The sequence below is a fragment of the Mixophyes fleayi genome, chromosome 2, assembly GCF_038048845.1.
Source record: "Mixophyes fleayi isolate aMixFle1 chromosome 2, aMixFle1.hap1, whole genome shotgun sequence".
In the NCBI taxonomy this organism is placed as follows: domain Eukaryota; kingdom Metazoa; phylum Chordata; class Amphibia; order Anura; family Limnodynastidae; genus Mixophyes; species Mixophyes fleayi.
Window position 1 is genome coordinate 195073741 of NC_134403.1, and position 23033 is coordinate 195096773.

The 23033-nt window shown below is 43.2% G+C and overlaps 1 protein-coding gene across 1 annotated transcript in view; it reads left to right on the top strand.

Moving 5' to 3' along the window:
* MACF1 (microtubule actin crosslinking factor 1) overlaps positions 1 to 23033 on the top strand; it is a 246258-nt gene that overhangs the window by 104577 nt on the left and 118648 nt on the right. Inside the window, exons 38-47 of the mRNA XM_075197744.1 lie at positions 5324 to 5482; positions 6537 to 6752; positions 7061 to 7210; positions 13184 to 13393; positions 15679 to 15828; positions 16008 to 16241; positions 20627 to 20833; positions 21085 to 21615; positions 22234 to 22410; positions 22526 to 22649. Of these exons, the coding sequence (XP_075053845.1) occupies positions 5324 to 5482; positions 6537 to 6752; positions 7061 to 7210; positions 13184 to 13393; positions 15679 to 15828; positions 16008 to 16241; positions 20627 to 20833; positions 21085 to 21615; positions 22234 to 22410; positions 22526 to 22649 (2158 nt within the window). The remainder of the gene's footprint in view (positions 1 to 5323; positions 5483 to 6536; positions 6753 to 7060; positions 7211 to 13183; positions 13394 to 15678; positions 15829 to 16007; positions 16242 to 20626; positions 20834 to 21084; positions 21616 to 22233; positions 22411 to 22525; positions 22650 to 23033) is intronic.

Genomic DNA, 23033 nt, shown 5'->3' on the forward strand with positions numbered 1-23033 from the left:
AAGCAATCAGGGTGGCTCAGATTTTGAGCTGGGCAGAAAACCACTTTTCCACTGTCTCAGCAATTTGTATTCCAGGAATCCAAACTTGGGAAGCAGTCTTTGTCAGCCAGTATACAATATTGCCAGGCGAGTGGTCGCTCCATCTGGAGGTCTTCCGGTCTCTGGTCCTACGATGGGGAACCCAGACCTGGACTTAATGGCATCTTGTTACAACAGGATGGTTTTGCTCTCGAGTAAGAGACCCCTTGGCGGTGGCCATCGACATAACGACGATGCTATGGGACTTCAGGTTGGTTTACCTTTTTTCTCCCATCCCAATTATTCCCTGCGTCCTTTGATGAATAAAGCAAGGGGGACTCCCAGTCATACTAGTGGCTCCCGCTTGGCCAAGGCGAGTTTGGTACGCAGAGATTCTGGGGCTAGCGGTAGTTCCGGGTCTGAAGTTACCTCTTTGAGAAGACCTTCTTTAGCAAGGACCATTCACACATCAGGACTTGCCTTGGCTCAATTTAACGGCATGGCTGTTGAGGCCAACCTGTGGAGTCGGGAGGTTTCTCTCCAGAAGTAGTAAATGCCCTCTTTCGGGCTAGAAAACCATTTTAAGTTTGTATTTACCACCGCATCTGGCGAACCTACATTAGATGGTGTGAGAGCCGACCATGCCACACGGCTGCCGTTTGTCTTCCACGGTTTCTGGATTTTCTCCAGGATGGTTTGGATGCGGGCCTTTGTCTAGGTACATTGAAAGTACAGATAACGGCCCTTTCAGTGTATTTTCACCTGCGCTTGGCAGACATTCCGGATGTCAGGACCTTCTTGTAAGGAGTCCTGCATATCCAACCTCCCATATGTTTCACCAACGGCCCCCTGGGATCTTAAGCTGATGCTTAATATGCTTCAAGAACCTCCTTTTGAACTGTTACACACTGCAGAATTACGGTTCTTGACTATGAAAGTAGTTAGTTTCCACTAGCTATTGCATCGGCTTGTAAAGTTTCCGAATTGGGTGTGCTCTCATGTCGTGAACCATATCTCATCTTTCATGATGATAGGGCGGTTCTCAGAACAATTTCTGCTTTCCTACCCAAGGTGGTTTCCAGCTTTCATGTGAACCAAGAAATAGTGGTTCCGGTATTCACAGGTGGCCCACAGGTTTCAGGGACAGAAAGTGGAGTTTCTGGATGTGGTTAGAGCTCTAAGAATTTATGTCAGGAGGACATCAAAGATTCGCCGCTCGGATTGTTTATTTGTTTTATTTGACTCTAAACGAGGATGGCCAGCCTTTAAGCAATCGATTGCTAGGTGGCTTACTTCTACTATTAAGCAGGCTTATGTCAGTTCTAACAGACCTGTTATTTATCAGGAGGATTTTTATACTCACTTCTTCATCTGGAACCCTGTCCATATCGAAGGCTGGATCACAATCACCTAGTTCAGATGGAACATGGAAACCACTTTAGACAGAAAAGAATGCTTAGTCTGAAGAACAGCCTTGTCCTCATGAAAGGAGACGTAAAAGGCAGCCACTACCTCTGAGACTCTCCTAGCTGTTTTGATAGTCAAGAACAATGTAGCTTTCCAGGTAAGGAAGAGTTAAGCTACGCAGACTTCAGCGACTCAATAAAGGGTGCTGCAAGGCTGTCCGTACCAAGTAAAGTTCCCATGGAAATACCAATAGTATGTATGAAGGCTGCACATGCATCATTCCCTGCAGGAAAGTCTGCACATCTGTAAAGTAAACCAATAAGGCTGACACTTGGACCTTCAAGGAGATAATCTCAAGTCCCTTTCACACCCTCCTGCAGGAAGAGGAATAAACAGACCAATCTACAAGAAGATATCAGGAATTCTTTCCGTTCACACCAGGAGATGAAGGTCTTCCACACCCAATGATTGTTCATGACCAAAACCAGCTACCTTGTCCTGAGCATGATCTGAACCACACTGTCTGGAAAACCCTTGTTCTTATAGATCATGAATTTATTAGCCACACCATTTAAAGCCAGCCAAGGTAAACTCTGTTTCTGAAAAGGACCTCCTAATTACCAGGGAGCCACAAGAATTACCCGAATGCTCTCTTTTCACCCTCTGCAATCATTGGTACCAGAGGGTAAATATAAATTAGATGAAAATCACAGGATACCAACATGGCATCTACCATCAATGCCTGTGGAGCCCTTATCTTTCAGCAATGGTACTCCACCTTGTATTTCAACCAAGATGCCATTATGTTGACATCTGGTTGACCCCACCTATCCAGCAGCTGCTTGAGGACCATTGGGTAAAGGGACCATTCCCTGCGGTGAATGGTCTCCCTGCTGAGAAAGTCGGCTTCCCAGTTTACCCCTGGAATGAGAACTGCTGCAATGGCCGAAAGTTTTACTACACCAAATGCACGATCCTGCTGGTCTCTCATGGCCAGGGCACACTTGATGCCTTCCTGATGATTTGGATCATGGCATTGTACAACTAGACTTTACTGTCTTTTCTTGCAGGAATGGAGTAGCTCTGACTAGAGCATTGAAAACCACACCTTTATAGGAAGGATTGATTTCATTGTGGTCCAAAAGCCCAGAAAATGGTGCTGAAGAATGACTGACCCGAAGATTTTCTTATGTGCTCACCACTGTCCAGTCCCAAATGTTAAATTGTGACCCCTGTTGAGGTGGTTGTTTCTCAGTCACCAAAGGAGCAGCGGATGCAACCATGGTCACACTCTGAGGCATTGAGAGAAAAAGCTGAAAGTGAAACTTTTTTTTTCATTACCATCCTCAAGTGGAACCATGCAAACTACACTCTCATAGGTGGACATAATCTTGCCTAGTACCAACATGCATAAGTGGACAGCCACCAGTCAGCAAACTACAAGGGAGCTCAGGAGTTCCTGTAAGAAGAGAGTGTTTTTTTCTGGTAGGAACACCCTCTAATGCCAGGTGTCGAACAGCAGCCCCATGAAGTCCATCCATTTGGAAGAAATAAGGTTGTTTTTTTTTGTAGTTGACGATCCAATCATGATATTCCAAAGTCTGACCTGTCTTCTGCACATGAGCTTTAAGCAATGTCAGATAGCTTGCCTTGATCAGCAGACCATCCAGGTAGGGAATGACTGTCACACTCCTGGTACTCAGAAGGGAAGCTATTACTGTCAAAATCTTTGTAAACACCTTCTATGCTGTTGACAGGCTAAAAGGTAGGACCTGGAAATGCTGAGACTGTATATGATGCCGCTCCCATATTAGATCATAGATTAGGCATCTTTTGATGTCCATGAATACCTTCAACTGCCCCTGCTTCAAGCTGTTGATCACAAACTTTAAAGACTCCATCTTGAATTTGTCCACCCAAAGTTTGGACTTTCAAGATCCTGAGGTTAAGGATGGGTTACAAGAGCCTGTCTGCTCTCTGCACCAAGAAGATATTTATGTAAAGCCCCAACCCCTTCTTTTCTTCTGAGATTGGGACAACTACTCCTCAGGAGAGCAAGGACTGAATGGCTTCCCATGGAGCCCAATGCTTTGCTTGGTCTACAGGAAGATGGTGATGAATTGGCTGGTTGGGAACTTTAGGAGATCTATGATGTATCCCAATGATACGATTCCTCTCACGTAAACGTTTGTCGTGGAATTGTGAACCACCAGTCCCATAAGAGAAGCAGACAAGCTCCCACTACCCATACAGGATACCCTGTGTGAGTGCCCTGCCTGTCATGTTGACAAGTTGTTTTATGGTTTGGTAGCTGGAGTCTTAGCTGTCCAAGCTTATCTACTTCTCTGCTGACATTCATGAAGAGCAGGGGCTTGTGCTCTGCATGTAAAAATATCTTTCCCCATGTGGCCAAGGAAATTATATCAATCATCCTAGCCATTCTATCCTTTAGGGTAACTGCATTGAGAATGGGAGTGTTGGTAGTCTTGGACAGGCGAACTATGGGAGCATCTACCTTAGACAGAGATTCCCATTTCAATGTGAAAAAAGAGAGTGGAAACTACGATCATGCTTGGCCCATGCCTCGCATAAGAGATCCTACTGAGGAGATGAGGGAAAGGTAACCAGCTTCTTCTTCTTCCTTTGAAATCACGGATTGCCTGCTGTCCTGAATATTTAGTGCATCTACTAAAGCCTCCAAACTGCATACTACCAGGGTTCTCGTCAGTGTGCAAGGAGACCTCTGGTTCAAATTCAACACCTTGCCTTCCTCTTGAGAGAAAAGCGCCAAATCAGATCCTTCCCACGTCTGAAGAAGTTGACTCCGGTGTCTGAAGTGGTGGCAGGGGACCCGAAATCATTTCCAAGGAAGAGAAAATCTGCCCTAACCTAGCCAAGCCCTGTAGAGGGTCCCACAGGTCCTCGTAGCAGGGGTCAGAGTTGCTCACCAGGAATCCTGAGGGAGGGTTGGATGTGGAAAGATCCCTGCTCGACTCCCTATAACTTGAGACAAGCTGTTAGAGCTCCATTGTAGCCAGGACCAAAGTGTTTTTCCAAAGTATTTTTGGATTTGCCATTTCGGTTTCGCCTCCACGGGTGAGTGCAACTGCTGGCCCTGTGCCTTACATACCAAGAATAGGCATCCGCCCTAGACTGGGAACTAGGTAATTTGACAGGAAAAAAGGTTTGCCAGTGTTCCTCCCCAAGGGTGGATCCTAGAACCTCTCAGTTTCCCAGACATTAGAAAGAATGTGGAGAGAGAGAAAGCAGTGCACAACCCAAAAAGTGAAGCTGCAATACAGACACAGGCCAGAAAGTAAGGGCAAACAAGACCCAGGAAATTGGATCCACCACCCTAACTTATTACCTCTATGTAGTGGGCTTGCCAGTGTGGGAAACCCTTCAAGCTCTCATGTGCCTCCGGCGCATGGTCTGACACAGCTTTCCCATTCACTCTTCCTGTTAGTTACAGACAGAAGGCGGTACTGAAAACTGGTCCCATACATTGGTGTCTGAACAGGTGTTGGCACCGGAAAGATTTCCCAGTAATGATTAAATGTTGAATTTATTTTAAACAAAATAAGATTTAATATTGAAGCATTAACAAAGCGCCCAGCTTCAGCAGGCACTTTACAAAAACTGAACTTCCCAGGCAGCCAATCTGGGTATAGAGGTGGAGGAACCTGAACTTTTTGCCAGTAGATTTAAAGTGCCCAAGCTGCTGTCACCACAATATATACCCCAGTATTCCAGGGATCCCCCTTTAGGATAAATGAGAAATATAGATTGATGTGATGTCATTACATTAAACATTCAATTACATAAAATTTGTCATAACTTTACAGAATTTGTGATATTTCATATATGGCAAACAATGTTTCTGTATGCCCTTGTTTAGGATTGTCCAGATGCATGGAATAAACAAAATTGCCTTGAACATGAAGAGAACCTTATGCGTTTCCAGTCAATGCTTCGTGATATTGAAATAAGACTGGGTCCCTTGCAGCCTGTCTTACCAGGCCTACAAGATGCCCAAGAGAAACGAAGACAAGCAGAGGTATTCTTTTCTCAGTCATCCTTCAAATTGCAATATATGTATCTTAAAGCATAGACTCAACTTCATAGACCAATATAAATTGTGATCTTTGTTTATCCCTAAAAGATAGATATATTTTACAAAATGATATTTGCATTCTATCCTTCATTATTGAAAATCTTAAAATTGTGTTTCATCTAGGGATTTTTTACAGCTTAAGTCTTATGCAAGGCTGTCACATCAGGCAAAATATGCTTGTTTATGTATTCATGTAGAAACTACCAGGCACTCAATTCTTTAGTCCATGGCTTTTTCTCCTTCAGCGGTAGGAGACACAGATGGTGAGCTATGTTTTACCCCTATGTGGCATAAATTGAAAAAATGAACACTGAACTTGAACATTGCATTCCTCCAACTGGAGGACATGAGATTCTTCCCTCATGGCCTTGGGTCTGTGAGTGCCTCTATTATGGTTCAGACAAGCCACCATTCTCGCATTCTTTATTTGGATCTTTTTGCTCTGTCTTTTAGGAGTGATGTTTTAGTGCTTCCTACTGTCAGTTAGGAGATCCATTATATGCTCATATTGCTTATGGCTCTGTAATTGTATTACTTTATTTATAAGTCGTTTACTTGCCTCCAGGAGGCCCCATTTTTAAAAGCACTCCCCTCTTGGAGGCTTCCATTTTGTCGTCTCTGCCCTGGGCAGAGGTGACGGTACATTTGGACCGACAATGCTACAGGGATACACAGGGTGCAAAAACCACTCCTTACCTTAAGTGGGAAAGGGTCCTGTTGACCTGTTACTGAGGCCAGGAAGAGGTTTGAATAATAGACACCAACAGTGAATGTAGATGGATGGAGAAGATGTCCCTCTAATTTTAACAGTAATAAAAAAACAAAAGTAATTTTAATAAATACTCTTGTGCAGGACACTGAAAGTAGAGCTCAGTCATGTTAAATGCTAGACCATACAAAATTGCATGACATACTCGCTCCATTGCCATCCCAAATATAAATAATACATTGTGTGTTCCTTCAGATAGCGGTAATTGCCATATGTTGCTTTCTATAGGTACTGCAACAAGAACTGAGGGATTTGGAGTCTCCTGTGGCCCAGGAGCTGGACTTTGTGAAGCAGATTGTTTCTGAACAGCCACCACATGTTCCTGCACAGCTTCTCAGTGCTTTAGAGAAAGATGCAAAAAACTTGGAGAAGTCTCTTAATTCAGTAAAAGAGATTTCAAAATCTCGCATCAAACAGCTCCACTCTGTGCTTGAACTTGAAAAGGTCAGTATGCTTGAGGTCATGGGGAGGAATTCAATTGGCCGCGTTACTGTAGAAAGTAACGCGGCCTGCGCACTATTACCGTTATTATAATAATAGTGTGTTTAAATACTGTAATTACTGTAGTTTCAACGCTGGCTTTTTGCTCGCAGCTCAAGCCGGGTTAAATTTACCGTAATAACGGTAATAGACTTATCACGACGCTACTTCGGGGGGAATTGAATTCCCCCCATGGAGTGTATGGTAATACTACAATGTTTCCATATGAATTTGGTATTTGTAATAGTGAAATACTGTCGCTTTGTTTTCAGGGAAAAATTTTAGCGCATCACAGAGAGCTGGAAAGCAAGCTTCAATCTCTTTTGCTGTGGGTGACAGAAACCTCAGACTCGCTTGACTGTCAGAAGACAAATGATTTGGGATTAAAATCTGCATTGCACAGTGAGCTAGACCTAATAGAGGTAATTTCACAGCCCATCTTATCTAGCTGTAAAGCTGTTGCTTTTGAATAAAGTTTTTCTCAATAAATAAATAGCGCTTTATTATATATTGTACGTTGGGATTATATTTTCTCTTTCATCCAGTCTGGGGGACACTGCTTACCATGGGTTGTGGAGGGAGCTTGGGGAGTTGGCACCTAACTAGTTAACTTTTAGTACTGCCGACAGACCCCTCCCCTCTACAATCCCCCTGCCTCTTCCTCTTCCTGCCAGTTTTTTTTAGGTGCCCACGGAGTTGGGCAGTGTTTTTTAGTACTTAGAGTAATTTTCAAAATTTTATTTCATTTCATTTTATTCTTTCTTTTTTTACAGGTGGCAGCGCTGGAATGTGTTCTACTATAGAGAACACACTCACAGCTGAGCAGCGCAGGCACTCCCCTGTCAGATGAGAGCCAGCGGCTCTCACTGACAGGGACAGGAGAGAATGGGTGCCTGATTTAGGAGTGACAAGCGGTCTCACGGACCGCTGTCACTCCTGGAGCCTCCCCGATAACCGGCGCTTCCATTACAGGCATAGAGCGCCGGTTATCGGATAGTTAATATGCCGGCGGCCATTTTGGGTTTGGTCAGAGCGGCGCTACGGAGAGAGGAGAATGGGGCCTATACCAGGATCCCCCCTCATACGTAGGAGGGGGCATCGGGTATCTTCCGCTGCTGAGACCTCAATCCTGGAGGTCTCCACTACTCTGCCACACAACCAAAAATTTTTATTTTATATCCAAGGTACCGCTGCAGAGACAGCATTACTGAAGGGGGGGAACTAGGCATAGAGCTCCCCCTCCTTCCAGAGAGAGATGGTCTATCCCAGCCTTCTGGCGCCAAGGAGAAGCCCGGGAAGAGTGAACAGATCAGAGGGAGCAGGCACCAGGACACTGCTGTTGGACTTCTCCCCTCTTTGGCCTATGGGCTAAGTATCTGATTTATTTAAACACATAATCCGTTTTACTGTGTACAAATTGGGCTAAAATTGGGCTAGTAGGGGTTATATTGTAGTTCTCCTACTTGCCTAAATATTATATTGTGTTTAAAATATTACAAGTACAACTTTTATGATAAGATTAGTTGATTACTTGTTATTTCACTCTATTCTCTCCACACATTACTCTCTCTCTCTCTCTCTACACAGCTAAATTTAACAATTAAGTCTGTGTGTTTGGTGTGCCTTCCTTTATAAAAAATGACAGATAAGGGAAAGGGCCCTATAGTAAAATATTTCACATGTTCAAAATGTCATGTAAAATTACCTTGTGGGCAGAAGGACCCTTTGGCGCTCTGCTCTGTCTGCGAAGCAGGGGTCCCCCCTACGCAAACCCAGCATATTTCAGCCCCACTGACGGAGGAACCGGCCTGGGTGGTCTCTCTGACACAGTCGGTTTCCTCTCTAGCACACATGGTTTTTCAATCAAATCAATTGCTATCTACTGTGGCAACTTCAGTGGCTAATAATACTAGCACACAGGCCTCCCGGGTACCACAGGTTCCATTGGAACGTCTATACCAGGACCTTCCTCATTACAGACTGACCAAGCCCCTGTTCCCACAGAACCGGCATGGTCTGCAGCATTTATAAAGGGTTTGGATAAACTGAACCAGTTACTTGATTCCCCAAACATCCTGCCTGCTAAAAGAAAGAGGCCTAGATCTGACAATCCCCTTATGGTCCTTTCAGACTCTGAGGAGTTTTCAGAGGATGAGGGGGAAATTAATTCTGATCCTGACCAGGTTCAACCTTTGAGACAGGAAGAAAATTCTAAAAGCCAATTTATTAATGATTTGGTTTTAGCGGTGAGACAAGTGTTGGACCTCCCAGAACTGGAGGATTCTACCCCTAGAGACAGAAGTCTCTTTAAGAAGGCCAAAAGGAAGGCTATCCGTTTTCCCCCTTCTGTAGAACTTAAGGATATTGCAGAAGGAGCATGGAAACAGCCTGATAAAAGGTTCTCTTCCCTGTATCCGTTGCAGGAGGAAGATGTGGTTCGCTGGGAGAGTATTCCCAAAGTGGATATTCCAATAGCCCGATTGGCCAAACACACTTTACTTCCAGCTCCAGGTTCAGCATCTCTACAGGATGCCAATGATCGCAGAGTAAAATCCCAGCTGAAATCTATATTTGCGGCTGCGGGTTCTTCCTTTAGACCCACATTTGCTTCAGCTTGGGTTGCTAGAGCCATGGAAGCATGGGCAGACCAGCTGGCAGAGGCCTTACAGGACTCTGATTTACTTCCCCTGGCTTTGCATTTGAAGGAGGCATCGGGGTACCTTTATGAGGTGGCCCAGAACACAGCGGCTGTACCCTCTTTTACTCAGGCGGCATCTATTTCAGCAAGAAGGACGTTATGGCTGAAATCCTGGGAAGGAGATGCGGAATCAAAAAAGTCAGTTGAAACCATTCCTTTTTCAGCAGCAGGTTTGTTCGGTCCGGAATTGGATACCTTGATCTCTCAGGCAACGGGGGGCAAAAGCACTTCCTTGCCGGTATTCCCTAAAAGGAGCCGGAACCCTCGTGTCAGCTCATTTCGTCAGCTCTTTCGGGGGACCTCCTTGCCTAGAGGACAGTCCTTTAGAGGTAGACAGCCAAATGCTCGAGGCTACTCTTCTAGTGGGAGATCCTCGTTTACGGCTAGGCGCCAGGCCTCCAAGAACCAGGAGAAGCCTGCGTCCTGACGACCACTCTGTTCTTCTGGAGGGGGCGCCAGTGGGGGGTCGTCTGTCTTTGTTTCAGGAACAGTGGGCAGCGTCCTCCCAAGACTCTTGGATTCGGGGCATTATATCAAGGGGGTACAGGATAGACCTGCTGGGCCCGGTACCACATTGTTTCTTCGTAACCCCGCTACCCCGAGATCCAACAAGAAGACAGGCAATACAGGATTGTGTCGCCTCTCTTCTTTCGCAAAGAGTTATCTGCAGGGTCCCAGACTACCAGAAGGGACAGGGGTTTTATTCAAACCTGTTTCTGGTCAAGAAGCCGGACGGCTCCTTTCGACCCATCTTAAACCTAAAGGGCCTCAATGTGCACTTAAGGGTGGACAGATTTTGGATGGAATCCCTGAGGTCGGTGATAAACGGCTTGGAGAAGGATCAGTTTATGGCATCCATAGACATAAAAGACGCATACCTCCACGTTCCCATTTGGAGCGACCATCAGTCCCTCCTCAGAGTCACAGTGGGATCCTCCCACTATCAGTTTCGGGCCCTCCCCTTCTGCCTCTCTACAGCGCTGAGTGTTTTCACGAAGATCATGTCAGTGGTGACAGCGCATCTTCACCTTCTAGGAGTTCAGGTCGTGCCTTATTTGGACGATTTGCTCATCAAATCCTCCTCAGAGAATTGCTTACGTCATCACTTGTCCCTCACCTTGGCGGTTCTCGAGGGCCACGGATGGCTGATCAATTTAAGGAAATCCCAAATGGTTCCGTGTCAACGAATGGTTTTCCTAGGCCTCATCATGGACACCAGCCAGCAAAAGGTGTTCCTGCCTGTCGAGAAGATCGGTTCAATTCAAAGCATAACAACTCAGGTCTTGTCTTCTTCCAGCCCCTCAATGCACTTGTGCATGCGGCTGCTGGGAAAGATGGTGGCCTCCTTCGAGACCATCCCCTTTGGTCGAACTCATTCTCGATGTTTTCAGTGGGATCTGTTGACGAAATGGTCAGGATCCCACCTACGCTTAGATCTTCAAAGGATCTCTCTATCCCCGAGGACGAGAGAATCACTCCAGTGGTGGCTGATTCAGGATCATATGAAGATGGGCAGGTCCTTCGCTCCATGGTCATGGATCATAGCCACAACAGACGCCAGCCTGAAGGGTTGGGGGGCGGTAATCCTGCACCTCCGGCTCCAGGGCCTTTGGTCGGTTCAGGAATCGGCCCCATCGATAAACGTGCTGGAATTGAAGGCTATTCTTTTGGTTTTCAGGCGAGGCCAGTCTCTTCTCCAGGGCCACCCTGTCAGAGTTCAGTCCGACAATGCCACGGCCGTGGCATACGTCAACAGACAGGGAGGAACTTGCAGCTGAAATCTTGATTTGGGCAGAACAATATGTTCCAGCAATAACGGCAGTATTCATTCCAGGAATAAGAAATTGGGAGGCCGACTACCTAAGTCGAAATCAGATGATGCCAGGGGGGTGGTCACTCCATCCGGAAGTGTTCCAGTCTCTGGCTCAGAGGTGGGGTTTTCCGGATATAGATCTCATGGCCTCCAGACACAACAGAAAGGGTCACAGGTTTTTCGCAAGGGCAAGACACCCCTTAGCGGTGGCAGTGGACGTAATGACGATGTCATGGGAGTTCAGGTTGGGATACCTGTTCCCTCCGATTCCCATGCTTCCTCACGTGCTCAGACGAGTAAAACAAGGAGGTCTGCCAGTAATTCTAATAGCTTCCTCATGGCCGCACCGAGTCTGGTACGCGGACATACTATGGCAGAAGGACTGGGGTTTCGTCTTCCATCACGAGACGACCTTCTTCTGCAGGGTCCCTTCCGTTACCACAATTTACCTCAGCTCAGTTTAACGGCATGGCTGTTAAAGCCAGCCTCTGGAGGGCTAGAGGTTTTTCCTCCAGCGTGGTGAACACTATGATGCGGGCCAGAAAGCCAGTCTCGGCTCGCATCTATCACCGGATTTGGAAAGCCTATATCAGATGGTGTGAAAATAGGACATGTCACACGTCCTCCTTTCGTCTCCCTCGTTTATTGGCTTTTCTTCAAGATGGCCTGGAAGCAGGGCTTTGTTTAGGTTCCCTAAAAGTTCAGTTATCGGCACTTTCAGTCTTTTTTCACCTGAAATTAGCGGATTTGCCAGATATTAGGACTTTCCTTCAGGGAGTCTTGCATATTCAGCCTCCCTATGTTTCGCCTACAGCACCGTGGGATCTTAACCTGGTGCTGGACATGCTTAAAGGGCCTTTCTTTGAGCCATTACTTGTGGCAGATTTGAAGTGGTTGACCTGGAAGGTCCTCTTTCTTTTGGCTATTGCATCTGTGCGTAGGGTTTCAGAATTAGGTGCTCTGTCTTGCCGGGAACCATATCTGGTTTTCCATGAAGACAGAGCGGTGTTAAGAACCCTCCCTTCCTTTGTTCCTAAAGTATTCTCGGCTTTCCATCTGAACCAGGAAATTCCAGTCTTTTCTCCCACTTCCCATTCGGATTCAGAGTCTATGGAAAAGTTAGATGTGGTTAGGGCCCTCCGCATTTATGTCAAAAGAACTTCTCAAGTGAGGCGTACTGATTCCTTGTTTGTTCTTTATGATGCTAATAAGAGAGGCTGGCCAGCCTCAAAACAGTCCATTGCAAGATGGATTATGGCTACCATTAAGCAAGCTTACATAAAGGCTAACCGTCTGGTGCCAGAGAGACTTACGGCCCATTCCACCAGATCGGTAGGGGCGTCATGGGCAGCGAAAAATGGGGCTTCTGCAGACCAGCTTTGCAGGGCAGCCACCTGGTCCTCTGTCCACACCTTTACAAAGTTTTACAAGTTTAATGTATTTGCTTCTGCGGACGCAAATTTCGCTCGTAGTGCTTTACGAGCGGGGCTTTCAGAGTAGTCCCACCCTTAGGGGGCTGCTTTAGAACGTCCCCATGGTAAGCAGTGTCCCCCAGACTGGATGAAAGAGAAAAGAGGATTTATGTACTTACGTTAAATCCGTTTCTCTGATTCCGTCTGGGGGACACTGCGATCCCCCCCTTCTGCTTTTCTTCTGTGTGCTTTTGGTTGATTGGCCTTTTCTCCTTGGGGCTTTTTAATTAATTGACAGGAAGAGGCAGGGGGATTGTAGAGGGGAGGGGTCTGTCGTCAATACTAAAAGTTAACTAGTTGGGTGCCAACTCCCCAAGCTCCCTCCACAACCCATGGTAAGCAGTGTCCCCCAGACGGAATCAGAGAAACGGATTTAACGTAAGTACATAAATCCTCCTCTGCTCTATTTCAGAGTTTGAGGCAGCCTGTTGCAGATGCCAGGCTAGATCTGGAGAACATTGCCTTTGAAATTCAATTCTTTATTTCTGAGCAAGCTCAAGATTTGACACCACAACAAAGTCGTGTGCTGCTTCGTCTTCTGAATGAATTGCAGAGATCCTTTCGGGAGCTTTCTCAAAGATTGGTAGCACAAAATGACGTTCTACAATTGCGTGAGCAACAGGTGAAATACAGTATGGAAGTCAGGTTCAGACAGCATGCTTGCTAACCTGAAATCCTCACACTCCTTATTGAAGTGAATGGAGGCTTCAGTATAATTTGCTGAACATGGAAACATAAGCTTTAGCTTCTAACCTTGAGTAACAGCAGATTCTCCCCAGTGCCATTTCCCAGACTTTAAATAACCTTTAAAGAAAACTATATTTGATTTTTTTTTCTGTAGCAATTTCATTAATTAGGCATTTAGAATAATATATTTGAATTGATTAAAACCTGCTCTCATGCAGAGATAGGGGTTGTCTATGGTCTAGTACTCTCTACTGGGGTTTGTAATATGTTTTATAAATGGAAGAACACAGTCTACAACCGCACCGACCACATATATGGATACATTTAAAGTCCTTGGTTAAAGCTGCCCCCACTCAAGGAATATAAGGATTAATCTGAATGTCTAAATATGATGATTAAAAAATTAATTTGAGGTGGTATTAGCTTAGTTAGTGTAATGGATAGCAGAGGAGCAGAGAGACCGTAATTACACCCAGGTGCACTATCTGAAAAATGATTCAAATAAATCTTACATTTTAATTTAATAATTAAATATTATCATCAAAGTTGTAATATTCAAAATATTAAAAAGAATAATCTCGGAAGTTGAGCTGTGCGGGTTGGTCTGTGAACAAGCTCTCTAAACGCACCTTAGTCTGTTTGATATCATGTTCCTCTAACTGCTAGACCATCTCTACCCCAAGACCAGTTTGCCATCCCTGGTTTATGATTTTTTTCATTCTTCTGTATATTTCCTCGATAAGTAACACATTGTTATTAGCAGAACTGCCTAGCTATTGGCCATGTTTCCTTGCTGCTCTACATTTACAGTCTATTACTATTTATATCCTCCTTATATCTTATGTCTCCATATTTGAGAATAAGACTAGCAATTGCTAACATTGCTATTCACACTGAAGTAGCTCTCACTTTATTGGGTAATTTATTTTGTTTTTTTGGGTATTACTCTCCCTAATCTTGGAGGGAACCTCAGTATCGAGTACATATATAAATAGTTTTGCAATTCGAGCTAATCTCAGCATTTGTTTTGTAGACTATTTTCTATCTATTAAGGTACTACGTTATAAGCAACGCAGATCATTAGATGAATTTATTATCGATATGCGTTACTGCTCTTTAGAATATTTACTTATACTATTCTCATTGGGTTCATCTTTTTTTCCCTATTTTTGGGAATTCTAATACATTGTGGACTTTCAGATTACATTATTGAGATCTAACTGGTGGTTTTAACATAATCTCATTAGGGATACATATATTACTTATTAAGGTGGTTTCCAATTGAGCCCTGATTATACCGCCAGTAATCATACCAGACTATTGTAGGATTTGATATCGCTATTATTTTATGCATATTTTCACTTTCATTGTGTGTTTGCACAATGTGTATCTAACATATAAAACAATAATTAAATACATTTTATTTTCAATTTTTGGCAAATTTCTGATAACTTTTAATTCAGTAGTTAAAATATTAAGTTTAATTTGAATAAATTTCCAGATAGTGCACCCTGGAACAATTACTGTCTTTCTCTGCTCCTCCTATATTTTATAACTGCTAAGTAAACCTCCAATGCCATGAAGAGGTATACATTACTAAGCATGGACATTTTGTATTTTTAGTATGTCAGAAGACAATCATTTTCATATCTAAAATATAAGGCATTGGGTAATGCAAAAATCAAGTATAGTTTTCACTTTCCTAAAGAGAGGACACCGAGGCCATTACTGCTCTGGTCACCTGTTGAATTGTATTAACATTTCTGTTACGTGTTTGTATTTAATCTCTTGTTTGCTTTGCTTTTTTAGGTTTGTCTCCCTTAACAGTGAAGGATTTCTCTCCCATGCTGAAGTGTTAAGTCTGGCACTGGTGTCCCTGCAGATATCCACAATATGTGCACATGCAAACGTTTTTGACTAGAGAACTTTTGTCTTATATAAAAGGGACACATCATGCTCACCTACTAGGCAGGAAATATGAAGGACAGAGGCGTAGGCACTAAACCATATAGATTCCAGTTAAAAGTTAATTTAACAACTGAAAAACCTATTAAGATTTAATAATTTATAGACTTCATCTAATAGCCACAATTTGCCCTGTTTCAATTTTTAATGTATCAGGTTACATTCTGGTATCTATGGTCTGTGCCACCACCTCTATATTTTATGGTTGGTTATTCTAGGTACTATTGCATACTTATTTCCTATCTTTCCTATTAGACACTACAGGAGCAGCAGGCAGTTTGTGCCCAGGGACTAGAAGAGCTAAGCTCTTGGGCTGAACTGACAGCAAAAGATGTGCGTGATCACCAGGCAAGTCTTGGCTCACAGGACGTCTCCACTCTTCAGGGCCAGTACAAGAGCATGCAGGTACTATTTTAACCTTCCTCAGCTCTATATAACATTTATACTATTCAAAACCATATCATATTGCATCTTCGAGTTACCAGTTTTGTGTAAACTATAGCTTAGTTGTAGGATTTAGTGACTTAGTGAATACAAATTATTTCTTGGAATAGTAGAACAGTTTTTTTTCGTTTTGTTATAAGGAACTACAAAAGGATATACAAGCTCACGCAAATAAGTTTGCCAATGCTATCAAAGCCACAGAAACCTTCCTTGAGGAAAACAAGAGTAAAATGAGCCCCAAAGAATTGGAATCATTTAATAGAAAGCTTCAGCAGGCAAAGGAACAGTACCATTCTGTACTTCAGAAAACAGAGGATACAGAAAGACAGTTGGAGTCTGCAGTAAGCACAGCCATTCTAAAGGAGACCAAAAAGGTAACACATTCAATTATTTGTGTTTAAGACAAGTATGAGGTTATAAAAAGGAAGTACTTAGTGGGGGAAAAATGATATACAGTATGTGTGAATCTTCAAGGACTGGAATGTAAAAAAAACAATTTAAGTATATGGTCCATAAAAGTCACTTATATAAAGGACCAGAAATTCATTGCAGCCCCTTCTAAGATTCTAATAAGAAACAAATATCTTACATTGATGAGGGACACTTTATATAGAGTGCAGTGACTGGAGCTTGGGCACTCCCCCACTATACCCTATTTGCTGCCTCTGGATCTCAGTTATTTTCATTATGCCTGCAGAATCTGGGCTATGTTCAATAGCTGCCTCGGACAGTTTTGGAATTTATATTGTTTTACTTTATTTTCATTTCCTTTATGCAGCCTTTTGTTATTATACAGAGTCATCCCTCAGCTTCAGTTGCAGCTGCGTCCGTGGCTCCTTGAATCCCTTTCCCCTTTCTTCCCTCTCCCATCGGCAGCAGGGTGATGCAGACTGTGTGTCTGCAGGAGCCTTGCCGTGTGAGCTGCATCAGGTTCTATGGAGCCGCGTCAGCGGCTCACTTCACCCCTTCATCACAAGCGCTGTTACAGACTGTGTCTGCAGCGTTGTTTTGAAGGTGTAGTGGTAATAAGGCTCTCAAAGCTTGCCAGCCGTTAGTTTAGGTGCGCTTGCATTAAATAGCAGCACACAGCACTGATGGCTGTGCACTGCTTGGAGCAGGGGCTCGAAGGTGCTCTGGTGGTGCCTCCGCTGCCGCCCCTATACTCCCAACGTTGGATTCCTCTGGGGAGCTGGCCGCAGGCTGTGCCCAGCACCCCATGCAGTGACTGCACAGGAGCAGCCACTCTTATACCGGGCAACAGAGGATGCCAGCAGGTAAGTGAAACCCCTTCCCAGCACAGTGCTGGGAAGGCACTTGATTGGTGGAGGGAGATGTCCTGCTGGATGACTGCCAATCCAGTGCTGGGTCATGGGGGTAGGTGCTCCTTCCCTCTCTTTGCACTTCCTCCCTGGTGGTCTCTCACTCCTCGTGTGCAGACACCTGAATAGGCAGCCCTTTTAGAACTCCAGTTTATCCCTTCTAACTGTTCTTTTTCTGGTACAGGTTTACGGGTGTGTTTTTTTTTTTTTCCTCTAACATTTTGTTTCATAATCTGTTGCGGATCTTTGGCTGTATAGCAGGCTCATTTTCTGTATTGATTGTGTGTTGCCTGTTTTATTCGCTGTGATTTCACTGTGTTTTGTCCCATCTGTGTGTAACATGTCAAATAGGGGGACACTTAAGAGTTACTGCTTGGGTGACTTCTATAATGAAGTTCACTTGTTCCATTTGTAGCTACAAGTTGGCGTCAGGACAGTCTGACACGGACACGTTGTGTACAGCCTGTGGGTCAGGGGATCGCTTACCGTGTGCGTCAGGGGGTTCTGGTTTTGAGTCAGTGGAACCTGCCTGGGCTTGGTCACTGTCCGATACTGTAGCTGAGCTTGCCCAATTGGTGCGGCCTCTAGTCTGTCGCCGTTGCTGTCCCAGACCTACCTGCTTCTGTAGTTAGTGGGGTGGGTTCTGCTACTGGTTCACTAAAACGGGGGCCGGTTGGACCCGTGCTTATGTGGATGCAGTGGAACCGACCCTGGGTCCGTGGTCTTGCAACCACGGTATAGGGATTGGTTTCAGTTTCTTCCTCCTTATAGAACATGTTGCACTCCGCCACGCTATCCTCCTGTCGCAAATGGGTGGCGACAACCCTGCAGCATTATGAGTCAGATTCTGACTCTTCATCCCCGGAGGAGGGCGAATTGTAAGTTGGTTCTGAATAGGACACTTCTTCTTTTGTGGAACAGGTTCCTTTTTACCGTCTTGGTGGAAGATTTGATTTCTGGCGCACTCTTGTGCTGGATCATGCGTGACACAAGCTTACGTGACATGTTTGTGACAAAGGGTTAATTGAAAACTACCATCTGGTCTGTGTAAATATGTTCAGAACTATCCCTGCCCATCCCACACACTAAATTTACTAACTTGCCAATTATGACACCACCAAGGTTTTTTGTTATGTTTTTTTTTTATGTTTTTTTTTAAAGAGTTGAGAGTTACTCAGATACTCAGGAAGTCTTCGGTTCTCCCTTTAAATTTATCTATCACAATTTACTTACATCAGAGTTTTCTCCTCTGTTTCAACTATGTAGTATTCTAAAACCATGCTAAGTCTGACAAATGAATTCCAACTCAACATCTCTGTTCTGTAGAAGATCTTTGTTTCTCACCCTCACTCATTATCTGCTCCCATTCCCGGTTACAGGACTTTTTTCAGACTGCACCCACTTTGTGGAATTCCCTCCCTCGCACAATAAGACTTTCATCTAGTCTTCAAACCTTAAAGCTTTCTCTGAAAACCGGCCTCTTCAGGCCAGCTTATTCAGTTCCTCAACCACCATCTTAACCTCCCTAGGTTACCCTACTACCACCTTTTACACAGTTCACATAAGATAACAACCCTTTGATGAACATTGCTGTGTGACTGAATCATACAGCTCACTAAGCACTTTTTACCTTTGCATTCTGGCTGTGCCAATATGCAATATGCAGCACCGTGATGAGGAGTGCCCTGGCCTTCAGAGGAATTTGCCCAATCTTGCAATGAGCGGAGCATTCCAGCGATCAAGGCAGTATTCACCTTGGGGAGTGAAATACTGGGATGAAGATTTTTTCAGCAAGGTCAATTCTCTTGGTGATGATGGCGTGATGGTTGAGCCACATGGGTGGTGCTCCTGGAAAATGGATTGCCATATGGTACTATGGGATGTCTGTCTGACTTTTTATTTCTATTTCTTCTGGTAGAAATGCTTCAGTAGGTACCTTTGAGGGTCCTTAGCAAGAGGACATTTTGGGGTTACTGGTGACACACATTTGATATGGAGACTCATGTACTAAGCGGATATGTTCTAAACACTAAAGCTTTTTTTGTCTGGATAACTCTAGCTGTCCAAACTTCTTTGTTTGGAAAATTGAACTTCTTGTGGCTGACTGGCATATGTGGCTTTCGGATCTTACTATTTGGCCCCACCTTACTCTTTTACTTTGGTTTTACACATTTTCTTACTCTTTAACATAGTAAACTAAAAATCTCACCTCATTGATTTAGCAGGTGAGAATGTATACATTGTTTTGGAGAGAAAGAGAATAGCAGAAGAAAAATCAAACTGAGTGGGAGATTATATTATATTATTAGTATAGGGGAAAGAATGTCCATGTGAAAACAAGGCACTGGGAAAAGATGTATTATGCATTCAAAAAGTAATCTGGTGAGATATTTGAATGAAAGGGATAGTCCCCTAAGGCTGATTATTGACCACTTCGATATGCTACTAATTATAAAGTAGACAATTAATACAGTGACCTTTTTTTCTATTAAAAAAAAAACCTGAAAAATATGTAATTTAACTATGAAGTTTGACCAGATTTACTTCTAAAATAAATTGAATGTGATACCCTCCATTTTACCTCATTATCATACATTCCAGGTGGTTACATTTGAATATATACATTTTTACTACTTTTGACTTTTTATTAACTTTTCAAATTGCTTTTATTCCGTATTCCTTCGTCATTTTTATGGAATAATCACCATTGAGTAACAAAGAGCAGAGCTAGGAGGGCTTAGCAAATGTAACAGCGTAGACTAAAACAACAGCATGTATCACTACTGCCAGGATTATTACCAATGATTTTACACTATCACTACTGAGCACATGCATGTTGCTGCAAAGCAGATTGCAGATAATTTGTCTGCACATACTGATAGATCAGACTAGCATACAGCTTAGCACTTGGACCTGCATATCACAGAGCACTAGATGGCTGTCTAATGTTTTCTTCCTTAGTGAAAGTCAGTCAATTGACTAATAGTACCTGTCTGTGCTGCTCAGCAACACAAAATGTCATACAAAACAGAATTGAAGGGAAAGACTGTCAATCTGCTGAGGTGAGGTGATGCCAGTCACCGTACTGGCTCCTATACATGCCATTCTAAGTGACAGTTTTGCTTGATCCATCTCCCAACTTGAACTGTGATCTATTGAGTTGATTACATAAAAAAAACACTTTTTTGATGCTTTAAGTAGAAATCCAAATTCAACTGGGGTCGTTTCAGTGCCTTAAAAGTGATTACACACTGACATTTCCGAACACCGAATTAATTGTTGGTATTTAGTGATCAATAATCATTATTTTAATTAATTTATTTGCATTAAAGCCTGTGTATTATAATTTTTGGAACTTATTTTAACATTTTGAATGCAGTTTTGAAGATGTAGTCCTGGTTGTACTCTTATCTCATGTCTCTTTCTGTTCTTACTGGCAGTCTCAAACTGCAGAGGAGCTGAAAGAAAACCTGGGCAAGATTGAGTCTCTCCTGTGTCAGGTGCTTCCTACAGTCCCTTGCAAAAGCATAATGCAGGAAGGCAGCATTACTGATGGAAAAGATTCCCGAAGTCAGAATTTGCCAGATGGATGTCTGCACATAGGAGATGCTGCCAACATCATTAATGACCTCTATGAGAGAAAAAAGGTGAGAGATGGGACTGTGATGCCTGGGTAAGTTGTCAGTGAACGCCTGATCATTTTGGCTCTGCCATTCTCTATAACTATCTTCAAATAAAGCTTTATTTTTAGTAGATGATACACAGATAATATTGGGGTGTCCCATGTGAGCAATGACTGCTGCAATTCTGATTTTGGACTATGTGAGAAGATAAGTATTAGGGTAGTTATGTCCCTGAGTGGATAAGCCCTTTAATTTCAGTGTGTCTTCTGTTGTAGATGCAGCATCAAGATATGTTAGCCCAACAACAGAATTTCATCTTGACCATACAATCAGCACAAGATTTCTTGGATAAACATGGCAGCACCCTATCCCCTGAAGAGAGAGAGCGGTTGCAGAACCAGCTGGCACGATTGAAAGAGGAGTATGCAGTCTCTCTCTCACATGCACAATTGCAGCTTAAACATGTACAAGGGCTGCATGATGACCTACAGAGCTTCATTCATGACCATAGTGAGTTTGAAAGCTGGCTCAAGCAGAGCGAAGAAGAATTGGACCACATACAGAAGGGAAAAGCAGACTGTGAAGCATTGCGTAACTTGCTGCAGCTGCAAATGGACTTTTCTGAAGATGTCATCTCTCACAAAGGAGATCTGCGATATATTACTATTGCAGGCCAGAAGGCAATCGATGCAGAGAAAGCAGCTGCCGAAAAATGCAATGATGATTTGGAGATTGGGGTTGCAGGTGTTTTGGTGAAAGATAAACTTGAAGATGCTTCAAAAAGATACAGTGCCTTGCATTCCAAGGTAACCAGACATAGCTAGTGTATGACTAATCTGAGTATATTTCATAGGTAGAAATTGTCATCAACAGATTCTCCTGATTGCTACCTAAAATAGTAGATTATGGCTTTCCTGCTTTTGTTTGTAAACTGCCAATTTAGTTTGTACACAAATGAATTTTTTTTTTCCCCACATCCAATTGGGGGACAACGGGGACATTGGGGTATAGTTTAGACAAGAAAGGCGTGTGACACTTTACGAAAGTTGTTACCTTGCCCTAGCTCCTCCCCCTCTATACCCCACTTCCTGCTTAAGCCTCAGTTTATGTTTAACCAAGCCTCAACGGAAAGGGGACAATAGAGAGAAAGAGAGGAATCGGAGCGTCAGGGTGGCCGTCTGAAGTCCCCCAATGGATTAGGAGAAATGGATTTTTACTTAAGTGTAAAAATCCTATTACTTGTGTATGTTAGTGAACCTTGTTCAAAATATCTCCCTTTACTCCTGGCACTCCCACTTATTCTAGTAAATGCAAAAAAGCGAAAATAACCTTAATTTTAATAGAGCTTATGGTTTATAGTTGTATGTTCCTATTAAATCCATGTACAGTGCTCTTACATGTGTTCTTTGTGTGGTTTATTCCAGTGCTCCAAACTTGGAACTCATTTAAATTCTCTGTTGAACCGGTATCAGCAGTTCCAGGAGGACTCTGATGCAGCCTTAGCATGGCTTCAGAACACAGAGCTAGCTGTGGAAAAGATACTTTCTGAACCAGTAGCTTCAGATCCAGTAGCTTTACAGACACAGCTAGAGAAAGCTGAGGTAAATATATATCATACCAAATATAATTAAGGTAATTGTGCCTTCACATTAAATTGTTGGAATAGAGGTTCTGTTGTGAGAGTCCATCTAAAAATAGATTTCTGGTGTTTTGCAGTGCATGCAGTGTGAACTTGCTGAGCATCAAATACAAGTGGAAAAAGTTCATAAGGCTGTCCGTGGGCTATTGGAGATCCAAGGAGATCCATTGCCAGACTGCAAGAATATTCAGGCAACAGCTGGTGAGTAGAAATCACTAAAGTCCAATTACTTTGATTTTCATGTTTGTTTCTGCATTGTGTGTCTGTGTGTATGTATGTGTAAAAAAAAAAAAGTATGTATATATATATATATATATATATATATCTATATCTATATCTATAGCTATCTAATATATAAATGTCTAGTGGCGTGTGTTAGTCTGTCTGTGTGTGTGTGTGGAAAAAATAAAACCAAGCTGCAGCGCCACCTGCTGGGCGAAGTTATACACTGACCTACTAAATTCTTAGTGTGTGTGGGAAAAAAAATCAGAAAGGGCTGAAATTTGGTATACTAAGATGTTTTTAATTTGTTAATTTAATTTGTTAATTGTTAAAAGTGTTTATAAAGATTTAAAAAAAATATAT